The 27592-nt window shown below is 38.8% G+C and overlaps 1 protein-coding gene and 2 long non-coding RNA genes across 3 annotated transcripts in view; all 3 read left to right on the top strand.

The window, feature by feature from the left end:
• Nucleotides 1-264: 264 nt before the first annotated feature.
• Nucleotides 265-27592, top strand: part of LOC139822578 (trehalase) — a 29815-nt gene continuing 2487 nt past the window's right edge. The window contains exons 1-8 of the mRNA XM_071794423.1: nucleotides 265-574; nucleotides 6786-6902; nucleotides 14964-15265; nucleotides 16041-16219; nucleotides 16407-16588; nucleotides 17545-17791; nucleotides 18205-18445; nucleotides 21053-21252. Coding sequence (XP_071650524.1) covers nucleotides 432-574; nucleotides 6786-6902; nucleotides 14964-15265; nucleotides 16041-16219; nucleotides 16407-16588; nucleotides 17545-17791; nucleotides 18205-18445; nucleotides 21053-21252 — 1611 coding nt within the window. The 5' untranslated portion in view covers nucleotides 265-431. The remainder of the gene's footprint in view (nucleotides 575-6785; nucleotides 6903-14963; nucleotides 15266-16040; nucleotides 16220-16406; nucleotides 16589-17544; nucleotides 17792-18204; nucleotides 18446-21052; nucleotides 21253-27592) is intronic.
• On the top strand, nucleotides 11445-14474 carry LOC139822581 (uncharacterized). Its single transcript, XR_011734555.1, has 2 exons — nucleotides 11445-11744; nucleotides 13813-14474. It is a non-coding gene; the product is annotated as an uncharacterized lncRNA (long non-coding RNA).
• Nucleotides 21259-26902, top strand: LOC139822580 (uncharacterized). Its single transcript, XR_011734554.1, has 2 exons — nucleotides 21259-24213; nucleotides 24283-26902. It is a non-coding gene; the product is annotated as an uncharacterized lncRNA (long non-coding RNA).

Genomic DNA, 27592 nt, shown 5'->3' with positions numbered 1-27592 from the left:
TCTTTCCTTGAGCCACATTATTCGCCGCCGCTATCGGCCTCGTTTCGGCGCGGCTTATCTGGCCGCTGGATAAACCGCGCGCCGCGCCGTGCCGCTGAACGACACGGTGGCGCGTGCTTTTCTTCCCGAAATTTGCATAGTGCGCACGGTGCGCGTAATCAATGGCCGGCCGGGGGGGAAGTCGCCCACTCGCCTTCGCCGAACGGGCGCGTTATCGGCGAACGCGCGAGCACGCGACGGAGATATAATGGATCAGCGAGTACGCGCTCGGCTATAGCGCCCGAGATACGTCCCGGGGGCAGGAACTTGGCCGATTTTTGCGCCCGGCGACGTCGATCACGCGCGCGCGTCACGATCGACGCTCTCTCGCGATCGATCCCTCGGATCTCTCGCTTGTTTTTCCGCGCGCGCGCGCGCCACGCGATCGACATATGTTAACCGCGTCGAACCGAACACGGCTGATCATGAGCGTCGCGGTTTTCATAATCTCTTCCGCGATCGCCCTGATCGACGCGGCCTCGATCGTGCGTGTCACCACCACCACTCCCCCTGGACCACCCGATCTCTGCCACAGGTAAGTGAAAGTACGAGACGTCGCGTCGGCGCGGCGTGTTTCGCGCTCGCGCAAAGCGAAAGAAGAAGACTGTTATCTCTTCTCCTCCGCGTCCCGTATCGCATAAACTTAACCAAAGCTTCATTATTTGCTTTATCGATCGTTTGTTCAATCGATCGCTTCCGTGTTGATTTTTCGAAAGTGGAACATTACACTTTTGGCACCTTCCTCGCCAGCGTCGATCCCTGTTCCATCTCGTTTCTTCAGGCGGTTCCAAAAGAGGTTCCTATCTCTTTTCGGTCTCATAAACAGTTTCACATTTATCTTTAAATATTTTTCTTTACCTCCTTCACCAGGAGGCTTCTGAAAATATTTGGATAGAAAATAGACATGCAAATTCAATAAACGTATAAACGTTTACAGGAAGAGCGGTGTTGACATTATTCAATAGCGTATAATTTCTGAATAATCCAACAGTTTTCTCTTTCTCGGTAATAACCCTTCCGATTTATCACACAAAGAATTATTGTTTTTATCGGTCAAATTGTTTCGAAATTATCTGTGAACGACAAAGGCAAACGCGAAATTGGCACGTGCCTACGCAAAGTGGTACCGTTAAAGTTCTTATGCAGTCACTTGGGCTGTTTTAACAATTCCTCGTTGTATTCGACAGTCAGATTATTCAGTAGGTGAAACTTTCGCCATTGTCTGTCGCGAGTAGACACAACTAACTGTGCTCCTCGTTTGGACTACTTATCGCACGCCGCGGGAGATAACTTCTTGATGATTGTTTGTATACAATTATCCGATACGTATATAGGTACTTTTATACACCTTCTGCAACTTTCGACATTACGAGACTACTTTTGTCGCTCTTCATAATTACTTATCGCCAATCAAGCGGATGGGAGAATACTCGAACATGTTGCGTGCTTTGTTAACGCATTGTCCCTTATTTAGTTAGAGAATTAAGCTAGTTATTTTAAGTTTGCTGAGGATTATAAGCCGCGGAAGGCTAATCGAGAAGTTACAAGCTCCATTAATTGATTAATCTCCTCCTTGATTGGGCGATATTGTAAAAGTAATTATGATATCAACAAGAGTAATTATTTGACCAAATTGACGTTTAATATCGTAGTGTTACATTAATTCATTCGACGTTTCGACACTAGTTTTGTGTCCTTCTCAAGAGTTTACTGTCCCATACTAAAGATTAGCCGCACATAAATTTCTTGCAGTTTTAACACTTTGTCAAATTTATGTGCGGCTAATCTTTAGTATGGGACTTTTCACTGACGAAGAAAAGAATTTTATATCTAATTATGATATGATAATATAAAGTATATTATCGTACGACAATACAAAACTAATTAATTAATTAAATTTGAAAAATTAAATTAAAAAATATAATGTATTTCTTAAAATCAAGACACCTATCGTATAGAATAAACGAAGGAAATCCCTGTACAATTTCTTCTTTATATTAAAAGCGTTATAATAGCAGTATTATTAGCTAATTTGTAATAAACATGGAAAATGGATTATATATCGCTTTCAAGAAACTTAATCCTATTATATTACTATATTCTCTGTAATTTCTCTTCTTCTGTAGTACCACTTAGTTCTTCAAGCCGTAGACAGTGAAAGCACTCTACCGTTTAAATATAATCTTTTAAATTTGTAAGATAGAAGTACTAATGAATACAATTAAATTGTAGTAATTAAAGAGTTTAAAGCGTAGAATTTGGATTAACGTCTTAAAATTAAAATAAGGTTACTATTACCATAAAGTTTAACTGTTTCGGAAGCAACGGGAAAAGGGAACAAACTAACGTTCACTTTACTTTGTCTTAAGAAACGTGTAGCACTTACAGCACAAGTATGCTTTATTCGTTTTCTTCATATATGCACTTTAACCCATCTTTGCCTTACGACTTCTGGTTATCATGCTCCCTCTGTCTACCACTTAGCTCATCAAGCCGTAGGCAGTAAAAGCACTATCGTTTTAACATAATCTTTAAAATATTCTAAAAGTACTAATAAATAAATAAATAAATAAATACAATTAAATTGTAGTAATTCAAGACTTTAGAGCGTAGAATTTGAATTAACTCCTTACTTTACGTTTAATTATTTCATAGGCAATGTAACAAACAAACGTTCACATTTGTTTTATCTTAAGAAACGTATAGCACTTACAGCACAAGTATGCGATATTCGCTTTCTTCATATATATGCATTTTAACATTTTTAATATCTTTGCCTTCTGATGATAATTCTCTCCCCCTCGTTCCCTCTCTCCTCTCCCTCTTTAATCACATTTCATGTCGAATAAAATCATTCCGGAAAATGAGCGACGATAACGGCTTATCTTTGCTAGTAACCTGATAACGTTCGCATAAGTATATATATTCGCGCTTGGTAGGCGTGCATCACATCATCACGTCACCGTCAATTCTAATGATCGATAGAGCCGCGAGCGAAAGTCATTTGTTTCACTTTCTTTCGGTTAGGTGAAACCTTCCGCGTATGGTTTATTGATGACTCATCGATAGTTAATGACAATATAATTTTTCATCATAGATATATTATACCTCGCGTTTCCTTCTTCATCAACGTCGATTAACTGTAACTACAGTTGAACAGCCTTTTCTTGGACTGTATCAGTAACTACAACCGAAGAAATATTGAAAACAATAATTTTCGAACGCATCTTTTACAAACATACTATTTTAATAATAACAAAAGAATGAATGCTTGAAACATATCCGTACGAACAGAGGAACAGGATTCAGTCGACGTGGATGGATGAAATCAATCTTTTGCATTTATAGGAAACAAACTTCAGAGAGAAAACTGGACGATGGCCAGTTATTTTTCCAGCAACGTCAGGACCAAGCACGAAATTTTCCGATTCATTAAAGTTTTATTCTAGACACGTAACCAAAATTTCTTTTCCGCTCACTCACGAGGAGGGAAAACATGAGGCGTCCGTTAATGGTGTTTTATCCCTTTGGAAAACGTTCGAGCAGTCTCTGTCCGTACGGTCTGTTTGCGAGAAAAGTGAGAATTACGGATTTACTACTTTTAGTTCTCTCTCTCTCTCTCTCATATATATCGCAGTTCTTCTTGAGGGAAACTCTCGACTCCTCTCGATTCTTCGTATATCCTTTAATCCGATAAGATTCTACGATGTGCAGCTATATGGACACCGTCACCATTCAATTCATTGGGAAACTAAGCACACGCGATAGGGTTAAGACGTATCGATAAGATTCACTTTAGTGATTATCAACATGAATCACATAGAAGGAAATGGGAGCGGATATTAACAGCATTTTCATAGAAATAATGAGGCCATTTTATGATAAAGGAAACAGGCCACTTGAGACTTTCGTTCAGTTTAGACGATTAATGCGGATAAATTAAAAGTGAAACGCGTCCACTGAATACATTGCAGCGGATAATCAATTAAAGAATATTGTTAGAGTCAACTTTTTTAATTAGAAACACTTTCGAAGTATCTGGAAAGTATTTATACAGGATAAATTAAGCGCTGCTTATCTATTAACGATCTAGAGTTAGTTACAGCGAAGGAATGGCCAGTCGGTATACTTTATTTCTCTTATACAAAGTGTCCCAGATTTTAACGGTTACCAGAGTGTACTATGTAAAAGTAGGAAATAATGTTATGTAAAGATAGGAGCTTTATTAAAAAGTTACTGTACACTGGCGCAGTTTGATCGTTAAAATCTGGAACACTATATATAGACATATGTATACATATGAATGTAGGTACATACACATATGCAAGATGAGCTAACAACAATTTTCCACCTCGTTTTCTTTTTTTATAACCGACTTATTTCTGCAAATTATGCCGAAACGTACCAAATTTGCTTTTAAGGTAAATGTATAATTGTGATAAACTCAACCGTGCTTTTCTTTCACCTCTTCATTATCCCTCTTTAATTAGATTAGCTACTCTTTTAAAAATCTTAAAAGGCACTGGGAGTGCCTATTCAAAATATCAAGTAAAACATCGTTTTTAAGGTTTCTTTTAATTATCTTTACAACTATGTCTTGTTTTTTTTTTTTTTTTTTTTTTTATTTAAGTGAGTGTTTCTCGAGAAATCGCATTTAAAAGTCTCCAGGTAGTAAAACTGAAAGTTTGTAATTTACAGAAAAATTTACTTTAATAAATGTTCAGAATGTCCTCCATCAGCCTTTATTCAATAATAAAGTCTTTATTTAAAATTGTTATGGATTTTAAAACATTTCCGACGTTATTCCGCGGCATTCATCCACTACCTTTTGAAGAAGATCCGATTGAGCGGCTTACAAGATGTTCTGATTTTCCTCCATTAAATTCTTTTCTTTGGGGACGCTGGAAAAGTAAAATTTATGTCACAACGCCGGATTCTATACAAAATCTATCAAAATCATAAGTATATACGTAAATATTATTTGATTATTTAAATTTAGTTTAATAAATATTATGCAAGTGGTTTCTAAAATTCTTAGATTTCTATCTTTTTGTCTTAAAAGAACATTTCAAAGTCTTAAGTTTGTTTCCTATTTTGGTATAGCGGACCTCGATATTCTTATGCTATACAAATCTTCGAGTCTGCATTGAAAATTAGTGTTATCATCAAATTAGTGTCATATATCAAATGTTAAAAAGAATTTATCCGACGACAAAAAAACAAAACGAATTTTATTATTCCCCGAGTTCTCGTTTGGTTTTTCGATCAGAGAACGTTCGATGAGAAATGCTCGAAGTGAAAAATGAAAAGTGGTCTCTCGGCGCACATCGACGTTATTTCTTGTTGATACAAAGACAAAGGCGTCCATTGTATTTCGATGCTCTCGTATCTGCCAGAAAACAATGAGCCACGCAATGAAGCTACGAGTAACTTCTCATCGCGACTTTCGAAACGCGCGTGATTTTTGTGCTTGATTTTATGGCTCGTCGGTTTCAGAATGACATCAGCCCGTTGACGTGGCTGTCGCGGAAAAATAACAGTCTCGTCCAAGTTTCACTTAAAGTTGTCGTCCATCTTGAAATTGTTGGGACAGGCCCTTGGTCATCGTTGGAAAATATCGACATTTGGTATCTTAAGATAAAACAGCTGATTGGAAAACTTTCTTAAAGAACAGTAAGAGAGAATGTGTAAGAATCAATCAATCGGATAACTTTTTAACTGCAAATTGCATTACGACGCAAATTTTAATAATTTCGCTCTTCTGCGGGGAAAACTGGCTTGAATCGAAAGTTTATCATATAATATTTTCAATATTAAACCACCGGATTAATTTTTTTCAATATGTGTAGAGAAGAAAGTTTTCACATTTAGTTTTATCTACTTACTTAGTTTATAACAAAGCGTAGTAAAACGGAAAACGTACGTAAGTTGTGTGTGAGATACCCTTTTGAAAAATAATATCGGGTTTAATTTCATATACGTTTCGTAAGATAAAATAAATAAATGTAAATATGTACGTAATAAATGTAAATATGTACGTGATAAATGTAAAATATGTAAATATGTTCTCTTCTTCTCACGTTTGTTTCATTGAGGTTAAATAACGTGATAAAAAACTAAGCCTCGTAATTTAAAAGTAAAAAGTTAATTCATGCGTTCCATGCCTCCAGGTCTTAAATCATCCAAAATTAGTTTGACATCTAATTTGCGAACGCAAAGACTATATGCGTTTGTTTAAGTATCCAATCCGTCCGGACGGCAAATAAAGAGCGCATGAATTCATTAAAGTGTTATTTTCAACCTACAACAGCGAGACCCCATACCATGCGCACGGCACATTTGAAAGGCAAAGTTTTATTATTTATTCATTCTTTTGGTCTTAATTAATCAAAGGTGTTTGTTTCTTGACGCTAAGTTATCCCGTAATTATTCGTAGCCGCAAAATAAATCGTTAGCTAGTGTGCATGACGTAATGATTTTACGTTAATTCCCCTCCGGGATGTCTTGTGCATTATTTTTTTTTTCAATGACAACAACTGTTTGCCGCTATCCGCAATTACGTTGACACAATTACATCAAATGCACTTTGACAAAATCTGTTAATTTAACGTTATCCACCTGTCGAACGCACACTGCATCACGTACTGCAAACGTCGCGTACAAACAAACGTTAAATTAATCATTTTTATCTAATTGACGATGTTTGTTAATTATAGGTTTCGTTACGCTTTTGTATTGATTTTCAGCCAAGTTTACTGCGAAGGGCCGCTGTTGCATACGGTGCAGCTCGCTGGAATTTTTAACGACAGCAAAACCTTCGTAGATCTCTACCAGCTGCACGATCCAAATGTGACCGTCGGAAAGTAAGTTGATATCCGTATTACAAAGACGAAAAAGATCGAGACGTATAACAAACTTAATGTCTTTCTCTTTTAAAGAATAAGATGAACAATTATTATTTCTATCTTTCCGTGCTGCCTTCCTCAATGCACTCAGTCTATTTCTTTTGCGTATTTTATACGGCTGTATGAAATAAGTTTTCGTCTTGAACTTTTGAAATATCTTGCGCCACTTGAAATCACTTCAAGTAAGTTGAAGTGATAAAAATAAGATAAGTAATCTCTTTCGCTTTCTCTCTCTCTCTCTCTCTCTCTCTCTCTCTCTCTCTCTCTCTCTCTCTCTCTCTCTTTCTCCCCCCCCCCTCTCGAAGTGCAAATTATCTGTGTGCGTATAATAAAATCACTGAAAACGATAAATAAGTTAAAAAAGATACGTTTTCAAAGAAATTAATAAAATGTATAAATATACAACTCTTTACAAATTACAAGAGAATTAAATCCGAAAAAAAATCTTACGCGAATTTCTTTCTAATATTCTTGATTTCCTTTTAATGTGACAAATTGCAATAAATATACATTTACATTTATGATGAAAATTAAGGCTCTAAAAAGAAAGTAGAAATAAATGTAAATAAACGTAATTATATAAAAATAGTTTATACATTTTAAATGTATAAATTTACATAAGTGTTACTAATATTAATATTTCTTTGAAAGAGATCTGTTTTGCGAAATACGCAACGATTTAATTTCTCTATATATTTTTTACAAAGTGAAATGTTGTTTCATGAAAAATCAAATCTACTTAAATTTGGCAATAAGAGCCAAGCGCGGTAATTAATGCGCTCTTATAAATTTATTAGATTAGTTTAACAAGACGATATATAGCGCACGTTTCGACCCTTTCTTGGGATCATCTTCAGCGCAAAAAATTTAATTACAATAAATTTAAGTCATACATTAGCCGCAACCGAGAAAAAAATAGGTATAATATGGTCAGATGTAAAAATATTTAACAGATCTGTTGTCATATGCAATAAAACCAAGTCGAATATGATTACATAAAGATATGATCATATCGCGCCCGGATCTGATTATATATAATCATATAAAATTCGTATAAAATTAAATATTTTCATATTTAATTTAGACCTTTTCATATCTAATAACATATTTTTACATCTGACCATATTATACCCATTTTTTTTCTCGGGCAGTCATTACATTAGCCGTCATTACATTATATAAGCTAATAATATTATGATTAACATTTTAACCGCTGCAATCATCAAGTCAAGAATTAATTGATATCGTTATGTCTCAAACCAATTTAGGCAGATGTTGTTTTAAGAATTTCTAAGTGGGTATTTTATGAAAGCTCTATATATGTCAAATATCTTCTCCCCCCAATTTTCTTTTTGTTTAAATAACGCTATTATTTCTTACAAAGTGGAAAGTAAACCCCGTGACGACAGAGCATTATCTTTTAATATGTTGTCTCGACAAACAAAGAAGAGTAGATCCCACGGTATATAAATGACTTTTAAAACAGTTCTCCTTTCTCTCTCTGTCTCTCTCTCTCTCTCTCTCTCTCTCCTCTCTCCTCTCCTCTCTGCCCTTTAGTTTATTTCTACATTAATTTATTCCTAAAATATCGAGAATACTTGGAACGTCAAGAGTAATTTCTCTAGAGACGAATTTCTCTATAATTTTAAAATAATATTAAAATGGTCTAAAAAACGAAACGAACTAAGGTAATCTAGATAACTGAAGAGATAAAATATTAAAAACTAAATGGAAAATTTTAATATGGATTTTACGGATAATAATTAATTTACTTTTAATAAATAAAAGCTGTCACTTCTTATACTTTTTGTATAAAAAACTACTCTCTCTCTCTCTTTCTTGACAAAATACAAGATTCTATCCTTAGAAACATAAAGTGATTCGTCACATGGCGAAGTAGAAAATCTCGTTATCTGAGATGCGGAAACATACCCACGCAGTTTCAACGAGATCCGTAATTTCGTGCACACTTGACGTTCGATCTTCATAAACATGTCATTTGGATTGGAAGCGCACGAGGGTGTCGCTTTAGGTCCTCTTCGCACGGGGTATAATCAAATTTCGCGGTCGCCCGTATGAAGGGGATCTTAATTGCGTCAACGGCAGCTGAGAGCAAATACGCGTAGCTTTACTTCCTAAAAGCAAACTCGTATATTCGATGCGTATCGGCGAAACTTTTTAGGAATTTTATCGAACAATATTTTCGCACGACGCCGAAATGGATGTCATTGCTACATAAGGGATCTCTTTCGTAAACTTGATTGTTGATGTGACTTCGAGTAAATCCTGATTAACTTAATTAACTTGTTAATATAGATAAACTTGTTAATACAGATCAAACTATTAATCTTTTGCCATTTACGGATTAAAGACAGCGAATTACACAGATCGAAATTTTGCCATAAGCACGCGTTCACCGGTTGAATTAATTACCAATTAAATTTACCAATTAACTCGCTCTGCTTATTACACAGAAATTGCGATAAAATAATGTCCAAAACAACTCTATGCAAAATTCTCTGTTTACCTCTCTCCGCTGTTTCGCGCTTTGTGAACGATTTTAGATTTTGCTCGGACGCTAGGTATGAACTTTACACCTTACGTGTATATTATGTCTGTAATCGACAAAAAGGTGCGTCTCGCCTTCGACGGCGCCTTCCATCATCTAGATTCTTTAAGGTACTACCGTTGAGAATAAATCTGTCGACCACCCTTGCACGTGTGCTCTATGTCCGCGTTAAATCGCTTCCTGTGTAGAGATATTTATGGCTTCCGTTTTACGACACCGCGGTTACGCCCGCTTTCGTTCGATTCGACCTACGGAATTCTTCTCCGCCGCGCAGGAGAATGCTCTCTCTCTCTCTCTTCTCTCAGATCGAACCTCGTGACTTCATCCTGATTGTGATAACGAAGATAACGAGGATAAAGGATAACGAGTTGAGAGTACCGGGATTACGAGTGTACAGTTTCGGATTACCGGATTCGCGCCTGTTTCTGCAGACGTGTTACATAAATCCTCTATATAATCTCATAATTCGCACGTCGTACACTCGCTTCATGTTGCGGGTAAGAAGCCAAAATGGTGTTATACTATTTTCATAAAAGCTCAGTAAATATTTATTTAGAACAAAATGCAAGTAGAGCGGCAATTTAGAGTCAAATACTTTGCTTGTAATAGATATAAGAATAAAGCTAATAAAATTAAAGTACTAAATTAACAGTATCGGAAATATCCGCTATCACGGACTGTTATCACGGACTGTTATCACGTAAATTTTCCGTTGCGAGATAACGCGCGTTAAAGAGGTGCATGATAAATATTTAATTGCGTAATAGAAATTAAAAATATATTTATCAATTGTTTTATATACACGAAGCAATGAGCTCCTATTATCTCAGTTATATTTTTACTTTTAATAACACGTTTACTATGTGTAACTTCTGTTGCAATTCAAGAATTAGATATCCATAAAATTCTATTTATAATTTTATGCGTCGCGATAAAAAGTGTGACGTGACAAAGAAAACGGATCTCCCTCCTGGAGACGCCCCGACGAAGGTCCCCGTTGAGAGATAAGCCATCGCCCACAGAGTTCTGCCACCGGTCGACAAGCCACGGCCCGACCAGCCTGGCTGTCAAAGTACCGGTCCCGGAGTCAGCCAAACTCACAGCATTCAAAACCACCGCCGGAGGGTAGAGGCAAACGCGCGGGGCGCCAAGTCGGGCGCAGCGCTCGCGAAGGGTTGAGCAGCGATCAGGGCTTGCAACCCCGGCGCGCAGGCACGCGGGCCCAGCGAGGTCCCGCCAGGCCAGTGTTCCGATCGGGGCCCTTTTTCGCGCATGCGCGGCGAGAATGATATCAGTACAATAACTAGCACGGACAAAAAGATGTATCGTTATTCACCCCCTTCAAATTATTTAAAAATTTGCTAAAAATGTATAATGTAACATACATACATGTATGTATGTATTAATATATATTTGCACATAAATATATCTACATATAAATATATAGTACATAAATTACATATACTATATATATAATACAAGATATTTAAAACTTAATAATAAATTTAATAATATATTTGTATATGTCAATTTTCAATTAAGCACAAAATATCATAGAGAAGAAAATAAAAAACAAATATTAAGCTCTATCTCTCCTCTTTAAAATATATTTTTTGGGGAAACTTTTCTGCGAGTTTTTTCATCGAGAAATTTAACCTTTTCATGAAATGCAAGAGAAAATCGTAAGTTCCAAACTTATAAATGGTGTAGTGTATACTAATATATATTAAATATAACATTTAAAACTATCCTCATCTAACCATGCTAAACAAAAATCTCAATTTTTTCTTTTTCTATTAGCTTTTTTTTCCATTTTAATAATTTAATATACGCGAATCTAATTTCTATTTATATAAATATAAATATATACCTAACCTAACTCATCTAAGGGCCAATTTCACCAACCACGGTTAGCTTAACCGACGGTTAAAGTTAGCAGTATTGACCAATATTTCACCGTGGTTGGTGAAATTGGCCCTAAACCGGACTCCGCCCTGTCCGCCCTGTCCGTCAATGCGCCAACCGCTAAAATATGCGCTCATAACATTTTACTGCTGCATATCATTTCGCCTCTTTCTTTTCTGCTGCATCAATGCGTATGCGCGAAAAAAGGAGCCCTGATCGGAACAATCTGCCAGGCCGGAAGATCGGCACTGTCGTGCGAGCTTGCGAGCAAGAAACCATCCCCTGCCATCGTGGACGACCGGCTGCCGACGAGCGAACACTATCTTGTAAGGCCACGTACAAGTAAGATCGTCGCAATACCGAGGCCTTCCCGGGAGTCGCGCTGTGTAGCGAGGGTTGTGAGTTGTGAGATTGTAATTAATCGAAAGAAATACCGCGGGAGGGCCTGGTCAAGAAATGAAACGCTTGCCCGTCTCGGGAATTTGGGTACGCGGCCGCCGACAGTCAACGCGCGTTTGAGGCGTGATTCGATTCAACGCGTAATTGAAGTCCTTGCGTAATTAGAGTCACGCGTGCGTCCCGTTCCGAGAGCGGGACCGTTATAGAGTGCCATATTGCTGACCGTATCGTGGTGTAGAATCGCGTGAGTGCCGTATTGTGAAGATTCGATTTTGGGAAACGGCAATGTGCTCCGCGTAATTGAGTCGTTTTGGAGGAGCCGTTTGTGCTACAGACTGACGCGAGCTCGGTTGGCTTGGGAGCTGTCCTAACGCAAAAATTAGAGGGCGAGGAACGTGTAATAGCGTATGCCAGTCGCGTATTGTCGGATCCCGAGAGGAGATATTCGGTAACGAAACAGGAGTGCTTGGCCGTGGTGTGGGCTATTCAAAAGTTTAGACCTTATTTGGAAAAGTACAAGTTTATGGTCATCACCGATCATAGTAGCTTACGGTAGCTCCACAATTTAAAAAACCCCACGGGTTGTTTGGCTCGATAGGCCTTGGAATTATTAGAATACGACTATACCGTGGAGTACCGTAAGAGAGCCCTACACCACGTGCCTGATGCACTATCGCGTATGTACGAGAGCGCGGAAGGTGGAATCGTGAATGCCGCGATCGAGGTCGAAGAGTGCGAGGGCACGAGCGACGAGTGGTATCGGAAGCGGTATAAAGAGGTGGTAACGAACCCGAAAAGATTCGCTCATTGGAAAATAGTCGATAAGCAACTATATTTCTTGCGACCGCGGCCGGTTATTTCAGATATAGTAGAGGATTTAGATCGGTGGAAATTAGTGCTACCACGAGAGCTACGCGCGGAGGCTCTTCGTGAATCCCATGACGCTCCTCAAGCCGGTCATCTGGGGATAGAGAAGACGTATCAGCGTCTAGCGGTGTCGTATTATTGGCCGAATATGTTCCGAGGAGTTACCCGGTATGTTAAAACGTGCGACACGTGTCAGAGGACTAAAGTAGAGCAGACTAGTCCAGCGGGATGGATGGGTCGGCGCGTCGTTGAAGGGCTGTGGGTTACCATCGCCGCAGACATCGTGGGGCCGTTGCTCCGCAGTAAAGCCGGATACCAGTACTTTCTGGTAATCCAAGACTTATTCACTAAGTGGATCGAAGTAAAACCTTTGCGAGCGGCTACCGGCCTAAAAATAAGAGAAGCGCTAGAAGACCTTATCATGTCGCGATGGGGTACGCCAAAAATCCTGCTCACCGATAACAGGACAGAATTCGTAAATCGTGTTATAAAGAGCTTTGCCGAGGAAAACGGTATCACGCACACCACCGTGCCGTCATATCATCCGCAAGCCAATCCCGTGGAAAGGGTGAATCGAACTCTAAAAACGATGATCGTGTCCTTTATTGAGAGAGACCATAGAGAATGGGATAAATACCTACCCCATTTCCGCTTTGCCTATGATACCGCGTCGCATTCGTCCTTAGGTGCTTCCCCGGCATTTGTAAACCTCGGACGCGAGTTAATACCACCGAACTCTTTGCGTGACCGTGGCGAGGAAATAGAGCAGGTCGAACCGCGAGACCTCGCGGACTGGTCCCAGAGAATGACGGAACTGAGGGCCATTCGGGAGTGGGTAGCGGAAAGTTTAAATCAAGCGAATCAAAGACAGGCCGCGAACTATAATTTGCGTAGACGGTCGCGGAGATTCCGAGTTGGGGATTTGGTGCTGAAACGATAGCACGTGCTGTCGTCGGCCGCGCAAAATGTCGCGGAAAAATTGGCACCCAAATTTCAGGGGCCCCTACGGATAAAGAAGGCGATCTTTTCAGTCGTGTATGAGTTGTCCTGACTGGACGGATCGGCCATCGGAAAAGTTCATGTCAAGGATATCAAGCCGTATACTACCCTCCTGCCCCTGACCCGTAGGAATTACCAAGAGTTACGAGATGCAGTGCCACGACGGAGTAAAAATGGCCCGACGGTTCATCCGCAGGCAGTGGTCGACCTTCTTGATCGACCACCTGGAGGCGGTGGTGGCGATCGTCCGGGTGGACCCCGAGTTTTGGGACGTCTTGGGCCAGACGTCCCAAAACTCGGGGTCCACCCGAGTCTGGCCCAAGAAGCTCCCGCAACACTACGCCCTCTTCAGCCCGGGAGCTCCCGACACCAGAACCAGGCGACGCAGACCGAGGCAACAACAATTCCAACTCCGTGGCTCGGGGGGAAGCACCCGAGCCACGGAGTTGTTGGAATTGCTCCGAGCTAAGGCACTTCTACAGGAACTGCCCGTATCCCCGCCGGTGGGAGTTCTATTGCGGGTGCGGGGCACGAGGAGTGATCCGCAAGAGGTGCCGCCGCTGCAGACGCACTAGGGAGCAGGGGCCCTATGGCGCTCCCCGCGGGCCGCGAGACCGTCAATGAAGTGGATCGGCTGTGACTTCATTGACGGTCTCGCGACCCGCGGGGAGAACATGAACGACGACCACCCCGGGCTCCGGAGGGGACTCCTACCGAAGTACCGCGCGTGCCGAAGATAGTCGAGACCCCTCCCTGTAGAGTGTAGAGAAAGAATAAAAGGCTGCTATGTATTTGTGTGTTGAGTCTTTCCTTCCTTTTCTCTTATTAAAGTATTGAATAACATATCGAGGGAGAATAGCGGGCGTAGGGGGTGGCTCGCGCGGGCGTCGAGAACGGTCAGGGAAAATCCGGGTATAGATCACCGAGGTCACTATTCGAGGGGGAAAATTCGATAGAAAAATGGGGGGCCAGGAAATCTTGATATAAGATCGTATTGCGCTACGAAGAAACTTGCTTGAATGAGATATTTTATATAGTTCAAACAAAAAAAATTAAAATTCTTATAAGAAGATTATAAATTGTTGCGTGTATAACTTTGATTTAATACTTCTTTTTTTCACGAGATCTAACATGAATTTTAAATAGAAAGTGGGTTTTATACAAAAGGATTCTATTTGATTACATGAAACTTGTAAAACGACCCGTCCCGAGAAAGAGAGAAAGGGCATAGGTGGTACTGGAACAGTGCATCAGAGCTAATTTGATTCGGTTTGTGTTAGCTTCAATGCTTTGATGAAGGCTACCAACAACTCCCCTAATCGCAGCGAGGTAGCTGCGTTTGTCGCGCAAAACTTTGCTATGCAGGACGAGTTGGATAATTCAACGTTGCCAGACTGGAAGGAAAATCCCGTCATCCTAAAATCCATTCAGGATCCTCAGTATCAAGAATGGGCGAAACGTTTGAACCGCATTTGGGAAACTTTGGCGAGGAAGATAAATAACGACTTGGTGGTCAATCCGCAGCGACACAGCTTAATTTACGTGAATAATACTTTCATCATTCCCGGTGGACGATTTAAAGGTGATTGTTTGTATATGCGCGGAAATGTGTGTTTCTTTTATAGTCAATATGGCATCTGAATGTTTCATCCATAAGATGTTTCAGTCAGTTCAAGTGAAATGAATATTTAGCCAATTCGGATTTGCATATCCTTAAATTCTTACTACTGCCGCATAAAAAGGATTTCACGCAATGGGTCTTAAAAGCTTGGCTTTACTCTTTTACATTCTCGAGTTAGCTTCTTCTTTGGCTTGCATACATAAAAATGTTGTACCTCGTAAAGCTTTAAGAAAAATTGCGCCTGCAGAAACTTCTGTATTCCTGATGGCGGGAATGTTGACATTTTTCTGACACATTGTGCTCACCTATTTTTATGTGTTTGCGTTGTTAGCGGGGAGTAAGAACTCGTTTACGTACTTTTATATGTGTTTACGCCGCTAAGAATCAAAAAGCAATAATAATTTTTATGATATTTACATTTGTTGTACACGAATTCTATAGACTTCTCCGCATTGTGTGGAAAACTCTTCGGATCCTTGAAGAATCATTGCGAGGAAAGCGCTTCTCCGCTTTTGCGACCCATCCATTTCTGAGGGACATTGTAATTTTAAATTAAGACAAGAATTTATTTCCTCCTCGCAATTGCTTATGTGATCTCCAAACTTTGTTTTTCCGTCGCATATTATGCGTGTCGCTTCTGGATAATACGCAATTAGCTAAAAGCAAAATTCAATGTGTCGCGCGGGAGGAAACGGAGAAAGAGTTCGCGAAATGAAAGGATCAAATTTTGCCGCAGAGTTTTATTATTGGGACAGCTACTGGGTAATCGAGGGACTCTTGTTATGCGACATGCCCGTCACCGTTAAAGGGATGATCGAGAACTTCCTCTCTATGGTGGACAGATTCGGCTTCGTACCGAATGGCGGTAGAGTTTATTACTTATCGCGAAGCCAACCGCCCTTGTTAATACCGATGGTACGTATCCCCCGAACAACGTCCCCGTTTCTGCTTTTGTCTCGAAACGTTCGAGTCGGTCTTCTGTATCTCGTATAGAAATCCCTGCCAATAGCCAATATCTCCCCCGAACGATCTCTCTATCTCCGAATTATTTCTTGAGGAACTCCGAAGTCCGTTTGCCATTAACGACGCAAATATCTTTCAGGTCGCCAAGTATTACGAGTACACGAACGATAGGAAATTTTTGAAAAATAACATAGCGCTCCTCGACAAGGAATTTGAATATTGGCAAAACAAGAAGACGATGGATGTAACGAAGAACGGTAGGACGTACAAGATGGCGCGTTACGTGGTAAACAGCAACGGACCTCGACCGGAAAGTTACAAGTAAGTTCTCTTTCGGTAGAAGATACCGTCAAGAAGTTCTTCCAAGTAAACGATACAACCGTCGAAACGTTTCGGAAAACGAAAATTTTGAACAATATAGAACTAGCTGTTAACTAGTTGAAATTCTTTCGTATTGCAAAATATGTCTGAGGCAAAATGTTCAAATTTGAAGTTATACACAGGAAAAAAGAATATTTTTGATTTGAAAATATCTTTCAAAAGGAAATCTTGAAATCAGATTATAAACGAAGAAAATTTGCCTGAATAAAATTTTATATAGTTCAATAAAAAAAGTGGAAATAAAAAGTTAAAATTCTTAGATTGTTGCGTATTGTAAATTTTGATTTGACATTTTTTTTTTCTGAAAAATGTATTGAAAATATTTATAGTGCCTAATTTCTTAACCAGCGTTATTGGCAGTTACATCATTAAATTACCTTATTCAAAACTTAATGAATCAAGTTGCTACTTTTATTTTATATATAAAATGAAAATAAAATAGAAAATATATCATTTCCCTATTTGAAAAAAGAAAATATATCATTTCCCTATTTGAAACTTTAAATCTTGTTTTCTCTGAATTCATAATAATGGAGACACGATATTCTTTACCTCTAAGGTACAGATATACATTGACATCATACATGTAAGATAAAAATTGCAATTCAGTTATTTATATATCCGGGAGGAATTGGCGTGATCTTCATCGGGGAAATTCGAGATAAAAAAAAACGATTGTGTTTCTTTGACATTTAATGGATCACGTTCTTCGCCGGCCGCGTCTCTTAGCTCTTAATCGAAAGGCGAAACGTAACGACCCTGGTCGTCGGTCCATCGTGTTTTCTCGCTCCGTTTCGACACTTGTATCGATCACCCGGGAGAGGAAGGTCTTCCATCATCGTGTTAATTATAAAGGACCAAGCAGGTAAGAACGAAACGTGTGCGTGTTCTCACAGGGAGGATTATCAGCTGGCGCAGCGAGTGCCGGAGCAGGCGCGAGGGCCGATTTACAACAACTTGAAAGCCGCGGCGGAGAGCGGCTGGGACTTCTCCTACAGATGGTGCATACGGACTGACAAGGCCGGCAATCTCAGTCTCGTCAACGTCTCCACGAGCGACATCATACCCGTCGAATTGAATGCAATATTACAGCGGAACGCCAGGATGCTCGCCTACTTTCACGGTGTCCTGCGTAACATGAGGGTAAAAGCCTCTCGCTAAACCGCCCTTCCGCTTCGATCGCTCCTCAAACATGGAATAATGCGGCAATAAATACAGCATTATTCGCTTCCCAAACATATTCCCGAATAATGCTGTATTTATTGCTGCATGTCGTTAAAGAGGGATACGGTAATATTGCTTCACAAATTACGACAATAATATTCCCAATCCTTACTTATTACACAGCTAATATACAAGTGCCTCGGTAATGCGAGAAGTGGTCAAAGTACCGGTTTGAATGATTATCTGGAACCCGAAAAAGAAATTGCTTCGACTCGGTCAGATAAATGGCATACAATACCGTTTACCATTTTGCCTCCGTTCGCTTGTTATTGATTGCGTAACGCCACGGTGTCCATACATTGTTGCTACTTCTCCCTCCTCTCTCGTTCCAGAAAGTCTGGTATTACACCAAAATTGCCTCGGACTATCAAGCTGCCATCGACAATGTGCTGTGGAACGAGGATAAGGGAACCTGGCTAGATTACGACACGAGAAATAAGCGATCCATGAATTCGTTCTACCCTTCGAATCTGGCGCCTCTGTACACAATGAGCTACGATCGGAACAAGAGGGTTAAATATGCGATGAAATCCATTAGTTATCTCAAAAGAAACAAGATTGATTCGTACGTTGGTGAGTCAAACGATTGTATTTGTACCGATTGATGAAATGTTGCTCATCTTTTTACCACACAAAGCCTAAAAAAAATATAACAAACTTTTTCACACAACGCGCTATAACTATCAATTGAATTTTTTAATACGTGTCTATTTGCAACAGTATATGTTTTAAGCTGAGAGTTTGAAACGCCTCACTTTGACAAAATATTTTTCCTCTCCATATACAAGCTGTTCGCTATTTTATTATCGTTTGAAATCCGATAGATGCAAAATTTTCTCATCGAGAAAATCCTAAAAATTTCGCTCCGTTATTCGTTCCATTACCTGTAAGCGCTTTTTCGCGTTCAAAGCAAATAAAAAAATAGGATAAATAAAAATGTACCAAAAGTAACAAAAATAAATGAAGATAACTCAAAGATGAAAGAATGTTCGACGGCTCGATCGACACACGCTCCCTGTGTGAACGCAGCTGAATGGAGTTTACGAGTTAATCCTAACTTTCGCCTATATTCTTTCACGGACATATGCCTCCGCCCGAACGTTTATCTTCCATTTTTCTTTTTTCAAAAGTTGCTAAAGTTGTTCGCGAATTTCTCTATCTATCCCACAGATTATTTCCCGATTATTTCCTAGATCGAGCAAACAATGACTCTGCCAGTTATCCGCTTTTATTAGAGAATTCGAGGGGGCAGCTATACACGTAACCATCACGATGAGCGTCAAAACGCCATATTGTATTCCGCGTATAATATACGGAATGCGGTCAAGAGAATCTTAACAATGTTAGCAATTCGTATAGGAAATCGGGGTTGCGCATAAATTCAACCCACACAACACGTTTGTACTATTAAAAATCATAATTAAACCGAACTATTTAGCAGCGAATTAGCATTTAATACGCGAGAGTTGCAATTCGATTGCGATTCGGTGAACGGCAATATAATGGTTATTTCTGCGCTTAATAAGACACAAAGCCACAAGCTATACTAAATTAGTTGCAGGCTATGGTTGTAATTAATATACTGTTATATTGTTTTTAATATAATTAGCTTCAATTGAGAGCTAGATTAAATTAGTACTTTGTGTACTTTCTGTCAACTGCTAGCAGAGAATTTAGCGACCACATTGTGCTTTATCCTTTATATCGTTATACTTTCTGCACATGAAGTCAAGAGTGACAAATGCGAATCTAAACAGCATCATTATTTACGAGTAATCTTCTTTACGCAAACATCTTGAGTGTTTAAGACAAGCTGGATTGAGTGAAAAGCGTCATAATTCGCAATAACGGCATAACGGAGGTGCCGCGGTGAGAAGACGAACGAGATTTCCGGATGCCAGGCGGGACTGAGAAATTTTATGATTTATCAATGGTCGCGGATCGTTCGCATCGCGCGCGATCCGCGAACGGGGAAATTGGACGGTCGCGTAGAAAATATCTCTCAATCGGATTGCGGCTGCTATCGACAGTGACTCGCGGAAAATCCGAAGCGAAATGAATTTCGCCGTGCGTACAAGTGCCGCGGCATTACTCTCTTTTTCTCTCTGCGTAAGCACCTTACTGCTCGCCGATGTTGACTTTGAAAATATCGCGAATTATTTTAGCGATGATATTTGACCCCAAGAAGACACACCCCCGATTGCGTTACCGACCCTTAAACTTCACACCGGAAAGCTCGGGGATCGATTTTTAGAACACTGTTCTGAGCCAATAGAATTGTTTGCTCGCAAAATAATGGGAAAGCTGTTCTCGAGAAGAGAGTATGAGTTAAAAATTTTTCAACAAAGAGTGTTTTGTATGAAAACTGTTTTATAAAAGAGAAATTGAATTTTTGTCACGTTTAATAGACAACGGAAAGAATTAATTATATATTTTACGAAGCATCGATTAGCGGCGAATAATTGAGATTGAGAAAAAATGTCGACGAGATGTTCGATGAAATTTTTATTAGGACTGGAATCGAAAGGACCCGTTAAGGGATTGCGGATGAAAGAAGTTCCGGTAAATTGGAACACTGTGAATCACAGTGTTCCAATTCGTCGCGATCGTGATTTGTTAGGGGATATTTGAATTTCAGATTACATCCAGGGTAACTTTTACTTATTTCATTATTAATGCAGTTAAGTTAAATTCCCTTCCTCTCCTCTCTCTTTTTTTTCTCTAGCTCTGCGACTCCACTTTGATTGAATAAAATTACGTAATTGCTTACATAATAGACGTAGCGCCAAGGATGTGATATTATGATATATCGCAAAATGTTAATAACTTAAGAAAGACATTTAAATATCTCTGAGCATATCATATTATTGACTGCAATCGGATTTCTTATGTAAAAATTCCAAATTACAATATTCTTTTGCCAGCCAGAATTTGTCTGAAAATTGTCAGAAATCTCGACTAAAAGAAAAAAACATTTGAATAAAGAAGAACTAAATCGGAAATTGAACACAATCGGTGTCACCGGGTGCGAAAGAGTTAAGACGCACTTTCTCACGCCGCGTGACCTCGCTTATCGATTCCGATCTCCCGGGCGCGATTGTATCCCGAATCAGGGCGCAACAGCCAGCTGCATTAGAAACGCTACAGACGTAAGAAAACGATACGCTTGTCTCGTCGCAGGTGGCACGCCAACTTCCGTGAACTATACCGGCGAACAATGGGACTTCCCGAACGCCTGGCCGCCGTTGCAGTCCTTCCTGATTCTGGGTCTCTATCAAACCGGAGTGAAAGAAGCGGTCGACTTGGCCGAGACACTGGCCGACAGGTGGCTTAGATCGAACTACCTCGGTTACGACGAGTACGGCAAGATGTTCGAGAAGGTAAGCCCGTTTTTCTCTCTTAAGACCGACTGTATTCACTTTACGAAACGTTTCTCCGTTCACCGTCGGAGCTGAAAGATTAAGGGAGGACATTTCTTGCTGACAAGTCGCGACTGATGTCCTACACGAACTACATGCGTCAGAACTATTGAATCTTCCGGCGGAACGGCGCGGTGGCGGATTCTATCGACATATAGTTCGCCGATCAAAGAAAGTGTCTTTCACGACAATGAAGTGTACAAATGGATGTCGGCAAAAAGAAAGCTCTTTTATGAAAAAAGAGCTGTCATAAAGATATATAAATACATAAATATAACTGTTTGTATTTATATGTTTTTGTGGCTTTCATAATATTTTTTATATTTTAATATTTGTCATCTATTGTAACCACAATATTTTTTAATTGATTTAATAATGTTTCAGAGTAATTTCACATTCCCATCTCTCTCGTAATATAAAATCCCTCTCTTTTATTTCTTTGAAATTTTATTTCGTGCTAATATATTTTTATCGAATATTGGCAATCAAATAGTGATAAATATACATGTATGTGACTAATATAATGTTAAAAATATCGGCGCAGGTAATGTTTAACATTTAGTATTTCAATTAACTGAACATTATGTTTCAACATTAATTTTACATCTCTCTCTCCGTAATATAAAATTTCTCTCTTTTATTCACGCGAAATTTATTTCGTGCTAAACGTTTCTTATCTGTATATATTAGCGTCCAAATATATACCGATACATTTGTAGCTAATATATCGATGCTAAAAAATAGCGGTGCACGCACAGGTAATACTTAATACGGATAGTGACAGAGCGCTATTTAATACTCTGCTACAGTAAACACTTTTGTCCCGGCGGCGCTGTCCGCATCTTCTCGTGTGTCTTTTTGATACGGAAACTTGACATGGTATGTATTTCGAAGAACAGTTTCGAATTTCGATATGGAGCCGAGAGATGGTCGCTCGGCTTGGACGCGTCTAACGTGCGCGAGGGTGACCTCGCTCGTTTCCTTTGTCGCCCTGACGTATCTCGGCTGCCCTATACCTGGAACAGCGGAACGGGAAGCGAGAGAGGGATGAAAAGCCACGGGGAAATATCGTCCAATGTATATGCGTGCGTGTATGCGCGCGTGCATGTGGCTCATTCTAATCCGTCTTATTTTGTTTCGCCATTCTTCGCTTACGGTTGAGGAAAATACAAGACGGTTGCGTGCGCGGGAACGGGTACGATTAGGAGCACGGTATTGTATACACAGCGCGCAGCTTGTGAGAAAGTATTTTATACATTACCGGTTTCGGTCGGGGGAAAAAAAAGAAAAACACTCTGTCGATGGTGCGCTCATGCATATTGAGAAGGGAGTGTCCGTAACAGTCGGCATTTTGCGATGAAAGGAGAAAGATCTTGTTTTTAAATTATACGCTCGTCGACGTCTCTGTCCACGACATCTCTTTATTTTTTATTGAAGTCTTTTCATCATTGAATTTACCTAATTGCGAAGATTATTTTAAACTATTGATGACCCGTTATATCGCGAGCAATTATTTATTGCAATTTTTTTACGCTGAAACATTCAATAGTTAAATAGCTCGCCGAAAATTGTGTTTGTTCATAAATCTTTAATCTTTACTTTTTACTGTGTACGTGGATATTTATCGTACTCTTTTAATTACTGAATGTACCTAATTGCAAATCGATATTAAACTACTACTCTCGACATTAAATCGCGATTATAATATTTATTTCAACTTATCACGTTGAAACATTCATAATTAAATAGTTCGCCGCAAATTATGTTTGGCAATTTCTCTTTTACAAATTATATTTATTATCATTGTTATATACGTGGATATTTACTTTTTAACGTACTTTTTTAATTATTTAATGTACCTAATCGCAAATCGATATTAAACTACTGATTCTCGACATTAAATCACGAACGATTATAACTATTATTTCAACTTATCACGTTGAAACATTCATAATTAAGTAGTTCGCCGCAAATTGTGTTTGACAATTTCCCTTTTACAAATTGTACTTATTATCATTATTATATACGTGGATATTTACTTTTTAACGTACTCTTTTAATTATTGAATGTACCTAATCGCAAATCGATATTAAACTACTGATTCTCGACATTAAATCACGAACGATTATAACATTTATTTCAACTTATCACGTTGAAACATTCATAATTAAGTAGTTCGCCGCAAATTGTGTTTGGCAATTACCCTTTTACAAATTATATTCATGCTCATATATACGAAGATATTTTACTTTTTATTGTAGAATTATTGAATTCACCTAATTTCAAAGACTAGCCGTATTAATCTCTTAAAACCCGGCATTACATCGCAAACAATTATGATTATGTTTGTCACAATTTTTCACGCTATAAAACATTCAATAGTTAAACAATTCAATAAAAATCACTACAACGTTTATGATATTACAACGCTCGAAAATGTAAATTCACTGTACAAGTTTTTTTTTCCCAGGAAAATTTAATAACGCTACTCAAATGAAAAAGAATCCAAGCTTGTAAAATAAATGTTTCCTAACGTGAGAAAATTGTTTCATTCCTTCCGGCATTTCTCGCCAATATTAATGAACTGACTTTTCCTCGTGTCCGTATATCATGATTTAAGAGACGAGACAACTAATACTTATGGCGTAGCCGTATTGATAATCGCGGCTGTTCAATAAAACTATTCTAATGGCGTAATTTAAGCCACAATAATTATGGGCGTCACGAGAGAATGGCGGGTGAAATTTACACTCCCGGTACTCTGTACAAATCATGTCGTGTCGATACCGGTATATCAGTAACGAGCTCTCCTCTCTCTCCCAGGAAATATCCGGTCCATTTTGCTGAACAAACATACTCAATCGATTCAATCAAGGTTTCTTGCGCCTGTCGCGTACTGGAGGATGAAAAGGAGCCCTCGAGGTATCCAAGCGAGAGAGAATTTTACGCGCGTCGACATGAGAGAATTGAAATTATATTTTCCATTTGCAGAAACAGTTTGTCATCCGGCTCGATCTTTATAATTAGCTTTCTGAGAAAGCGCGACTAATTAGTTCGCTACTAATTGACCGACATATCGTATTATTACGTAAGGAGTGTGGAACAATAGGTAACTATTTTTGCATAACAATTGTATTAATTGAACCTGTAAAGCGTGTAAACAGGCTCGCATGCTGTTCGCATTAGAATTAGTAGAACTGCTTTCAGTTGATGAAACTAATAACTGTGATATCTAATGAAACACGTAGAGTCCATTTTCATCGCATTTTTATGGCGTATTTAGTAATGCGAAAAAGCCAAAAAGCCCGCAACGCGCTTTCAAATTTGCTCTCATAAAAGTAAGATGAAAGTGAGGGCATACGAAGAAGCTTATTTATTCAGAAATACTGCGGAAAGTTATTACGTTTCTGCCTTCTCTCTCTATATAACGTTGTAATCTAATAGTTGCAGTAACTAGCACGGAATATTAATTAGCAAGGCTACGTCTAAAAGCATCACGATTTTACCCTATTTCTCTTTTTCGTCAGAAATAACCAGGGACAATTTATTCCAGTTAATTTCCGGCCTGTTGTTGGAACAGGCGTCTTTATCAGGAATGTACGGATCGCCGTGAATTGCAAAATATACGCCGCGGCGAGATAGCGAAGGATATATTTTTAATTGGACTGAGGAAGCAGGTGGAAAAAGTTTACCAAATATTCGGTGGGAAATAAAAGGAGTTCTACGCGGCAATATTAGTCAAACAATTTTTCAATAAAGAGAAATCGACTTCTTTACCCGGAGAATCTGTATAATAATACTCCGAGCTTTACATTCGTGTTATTGGATCTGCCACGTTTGTTGCTTCCTCTCGCGATGCGCTTTACGACGAATGTGCGTGCGCGCGTGTATCCCCCAATCGAGGAATCAATTTTACGATCCGTTTTTTTATGTTAGGCGGATTTATGGTCGAGACGTATAATAAAGTTGCGGAAGCAAGTGGCCCGAACGATATATTTTAAATTTAAAATCAATTTTTTTATAGCAAAACTTACCTCGTGCCCTCTTTTTTGCAAGAATTTTTTTGCAATGTTCTTATCCGCTCGATATGAAAGCGATTATTCTACATTTATAGATAATATTTAAGAAGAAAAAATAGTTGAGGTACATTACGTCTCATAAAAAAAAAAAACGATTTTGATTTGCGCGTCAGATAGTACAGTCGGCATATAACGATCGCCTAATGCGATAGTCAATTACAAACGCACACGGCGTTTCTTTAAATCAGTAAACATGACTTTGCATCAATATAAATGCGTCGGTGTTTATCACGCGACGTTATTGCTCATTTATCATCCGGTACTTAAAAAGAAGTGCTTAATTGGTGCACGTAACATCGACGTTTCAATAAAAGAAAAAAACTAATTGCAAGCTTTTCTTATTTTACGTATTTTTAAAAGTAACAAATAATCACGATACGTGAATAAAATCAGTTGCTAGCAATTAACAAAACATTTGCGCAATAATAAACGTTTCATATATTTGTTCAATATTCATGCATATTTTTTTTTATTTGACAAATGACAGGTAAAATGTAATTAGCGAAGGGGCGGCAGTGTGGTCTAGTGGTAGAGCGCCCTTGTAATCTGAGAAACCAAGTTCGAGTCCACTTGAGCACGTAAACATGGAATTTATTTTCCGAAAGCTGCGCCCTCCGTGCGAGAAAGGCTCTTGTGCGGAGCAAACTGGGCTCCGTCTTTCAGGAAGAAACGTTAAGCCGTTGGTCCAAAGGGTTAAGTGAGACGAGAAGGGTAGTGGATGGATGAGAATTGTAACCCTACGGGGATCGATTAAAATTTCCATTCCATAATGATAGATAAAATGTAATTAGCAAAGGTATTATACTCGACCAACCGGCCAAATTTTATTGAAAAACGCTACGTTTCGACCGCAAATTTCGGTCCTTTTCAAGCGTATAGAAACAACGTACAAATATTAATCAGTCAGACATAATGCCCAAACTACGCCGAATCTAAAAACTAAACATCAAAAATTGAAGCAACGATAAGTATAAATCCATAAATATTTATATAAATCAGAAGCTTATATGTTTGTGCGTTAAAATCACAGAGGTAAAATACATGTCAAACGGCATTTTCGTTAATCGTTTATGTCGAGGGACATGTCAGAGCCGTGCGGTGGTGAAATTTAAACTGACAAACCGGACAAGCAATAAAAACAAACCAGTGTCGTCAAGAATAAAAGTTAGGGCGTAGAGAGGGAAACAGCGAAGAAGGAGAGGAAATTATGTTTTTTTTTTATAATGTGTTCGTAGAGAGCGTTAAAATTCTTCGTGTCTTTTTGTAAGTTAATGTCGTCAAATTTCTTAATAAATTTCTTAATAAAAAACATCTCCGCTAATTCCCTCTTTCTAATCTGTCTCTCTTTATGTACAATATTATTTCTGGCTTTCCCCAAACAAAATCATGCCCAAAGGATGTACGATGCTCAGTCACTGCAGAATGCTTACTAGCCTGTTTCCTGATATTGCCCAGGTGTTCTTTGAGACGTGTGCAAAAATGTCTTTTTGTCTGTCCAATATACGTAGCATTGCGATCCTTACAATTGATCTTGTACACTATTTCTGTTTGTTTTAGATCATCGATTTTATTTTTACCTCGTTTAATTAAGCAGTCAAGTTTTTTAGGGACTGTAAACAGAGTAGTGATATGGAACTTTCTCACCTCACAAATGTTATCGCCTAAACCTTTGATATATGGTAACGGTATGCAGTTTTTTAAATCAAAAAATACATTATTGTCCGTGAGAGTGTTATGTGTAGTATTGCGTATTTTGAGGAGGTTTAAACGTTTAGCAATATGTTTATTAATAATTGGTTTATCACTACTCTGTTTACAGTCCCTAAAAAACTTGACTGCTTAATTAAACGAGGTAAAAATAGAATCGATGATCTAAAACAAACAGAAATTACTTATGGATTTATACTTGTTGTTGCGTGCTTCAATTTTTTATGTTTAGTTTTTAGATTCGGCGTAGTTTGGACATTATGTCTGACTGATTAATATTTGTGAGTTGTTTCTATACGCTTGAAAAGGACCGAAATCTGCAGTCGAAAACGTAGCGTTGATCAATAAAATTTGGCCAATTGAGTCGAGCATAATACCTTTGCTAATTGTTAATTATTCACTGGCGAATCAAGTTCTCTGTTTTCGTTTTTAAAATGCAATTTTTTACGATATTAATTTTATAATGTCGCTTCCACATCAGCAGCGATTTTCCAACATTCTTACATATTTAATTT

Source organism: Temnothorax longispinosus, chromosome 11, assembly GCF_030848805.1.
Source record: "Temnothorax longispinosus isolate EJ_2023e chromosome 11, Tlon_JGU_v1, whole genome shotgun sequence".
NCBI lineage: Eukaryota > Metazoa > Arthropoda > Insecta > Hymenoptera > Formicidae > Temnothorax > Temnothorax longispinosus.
This window is presented reverse-complemented; position numbering and strand designations above follow the sequence as displayed.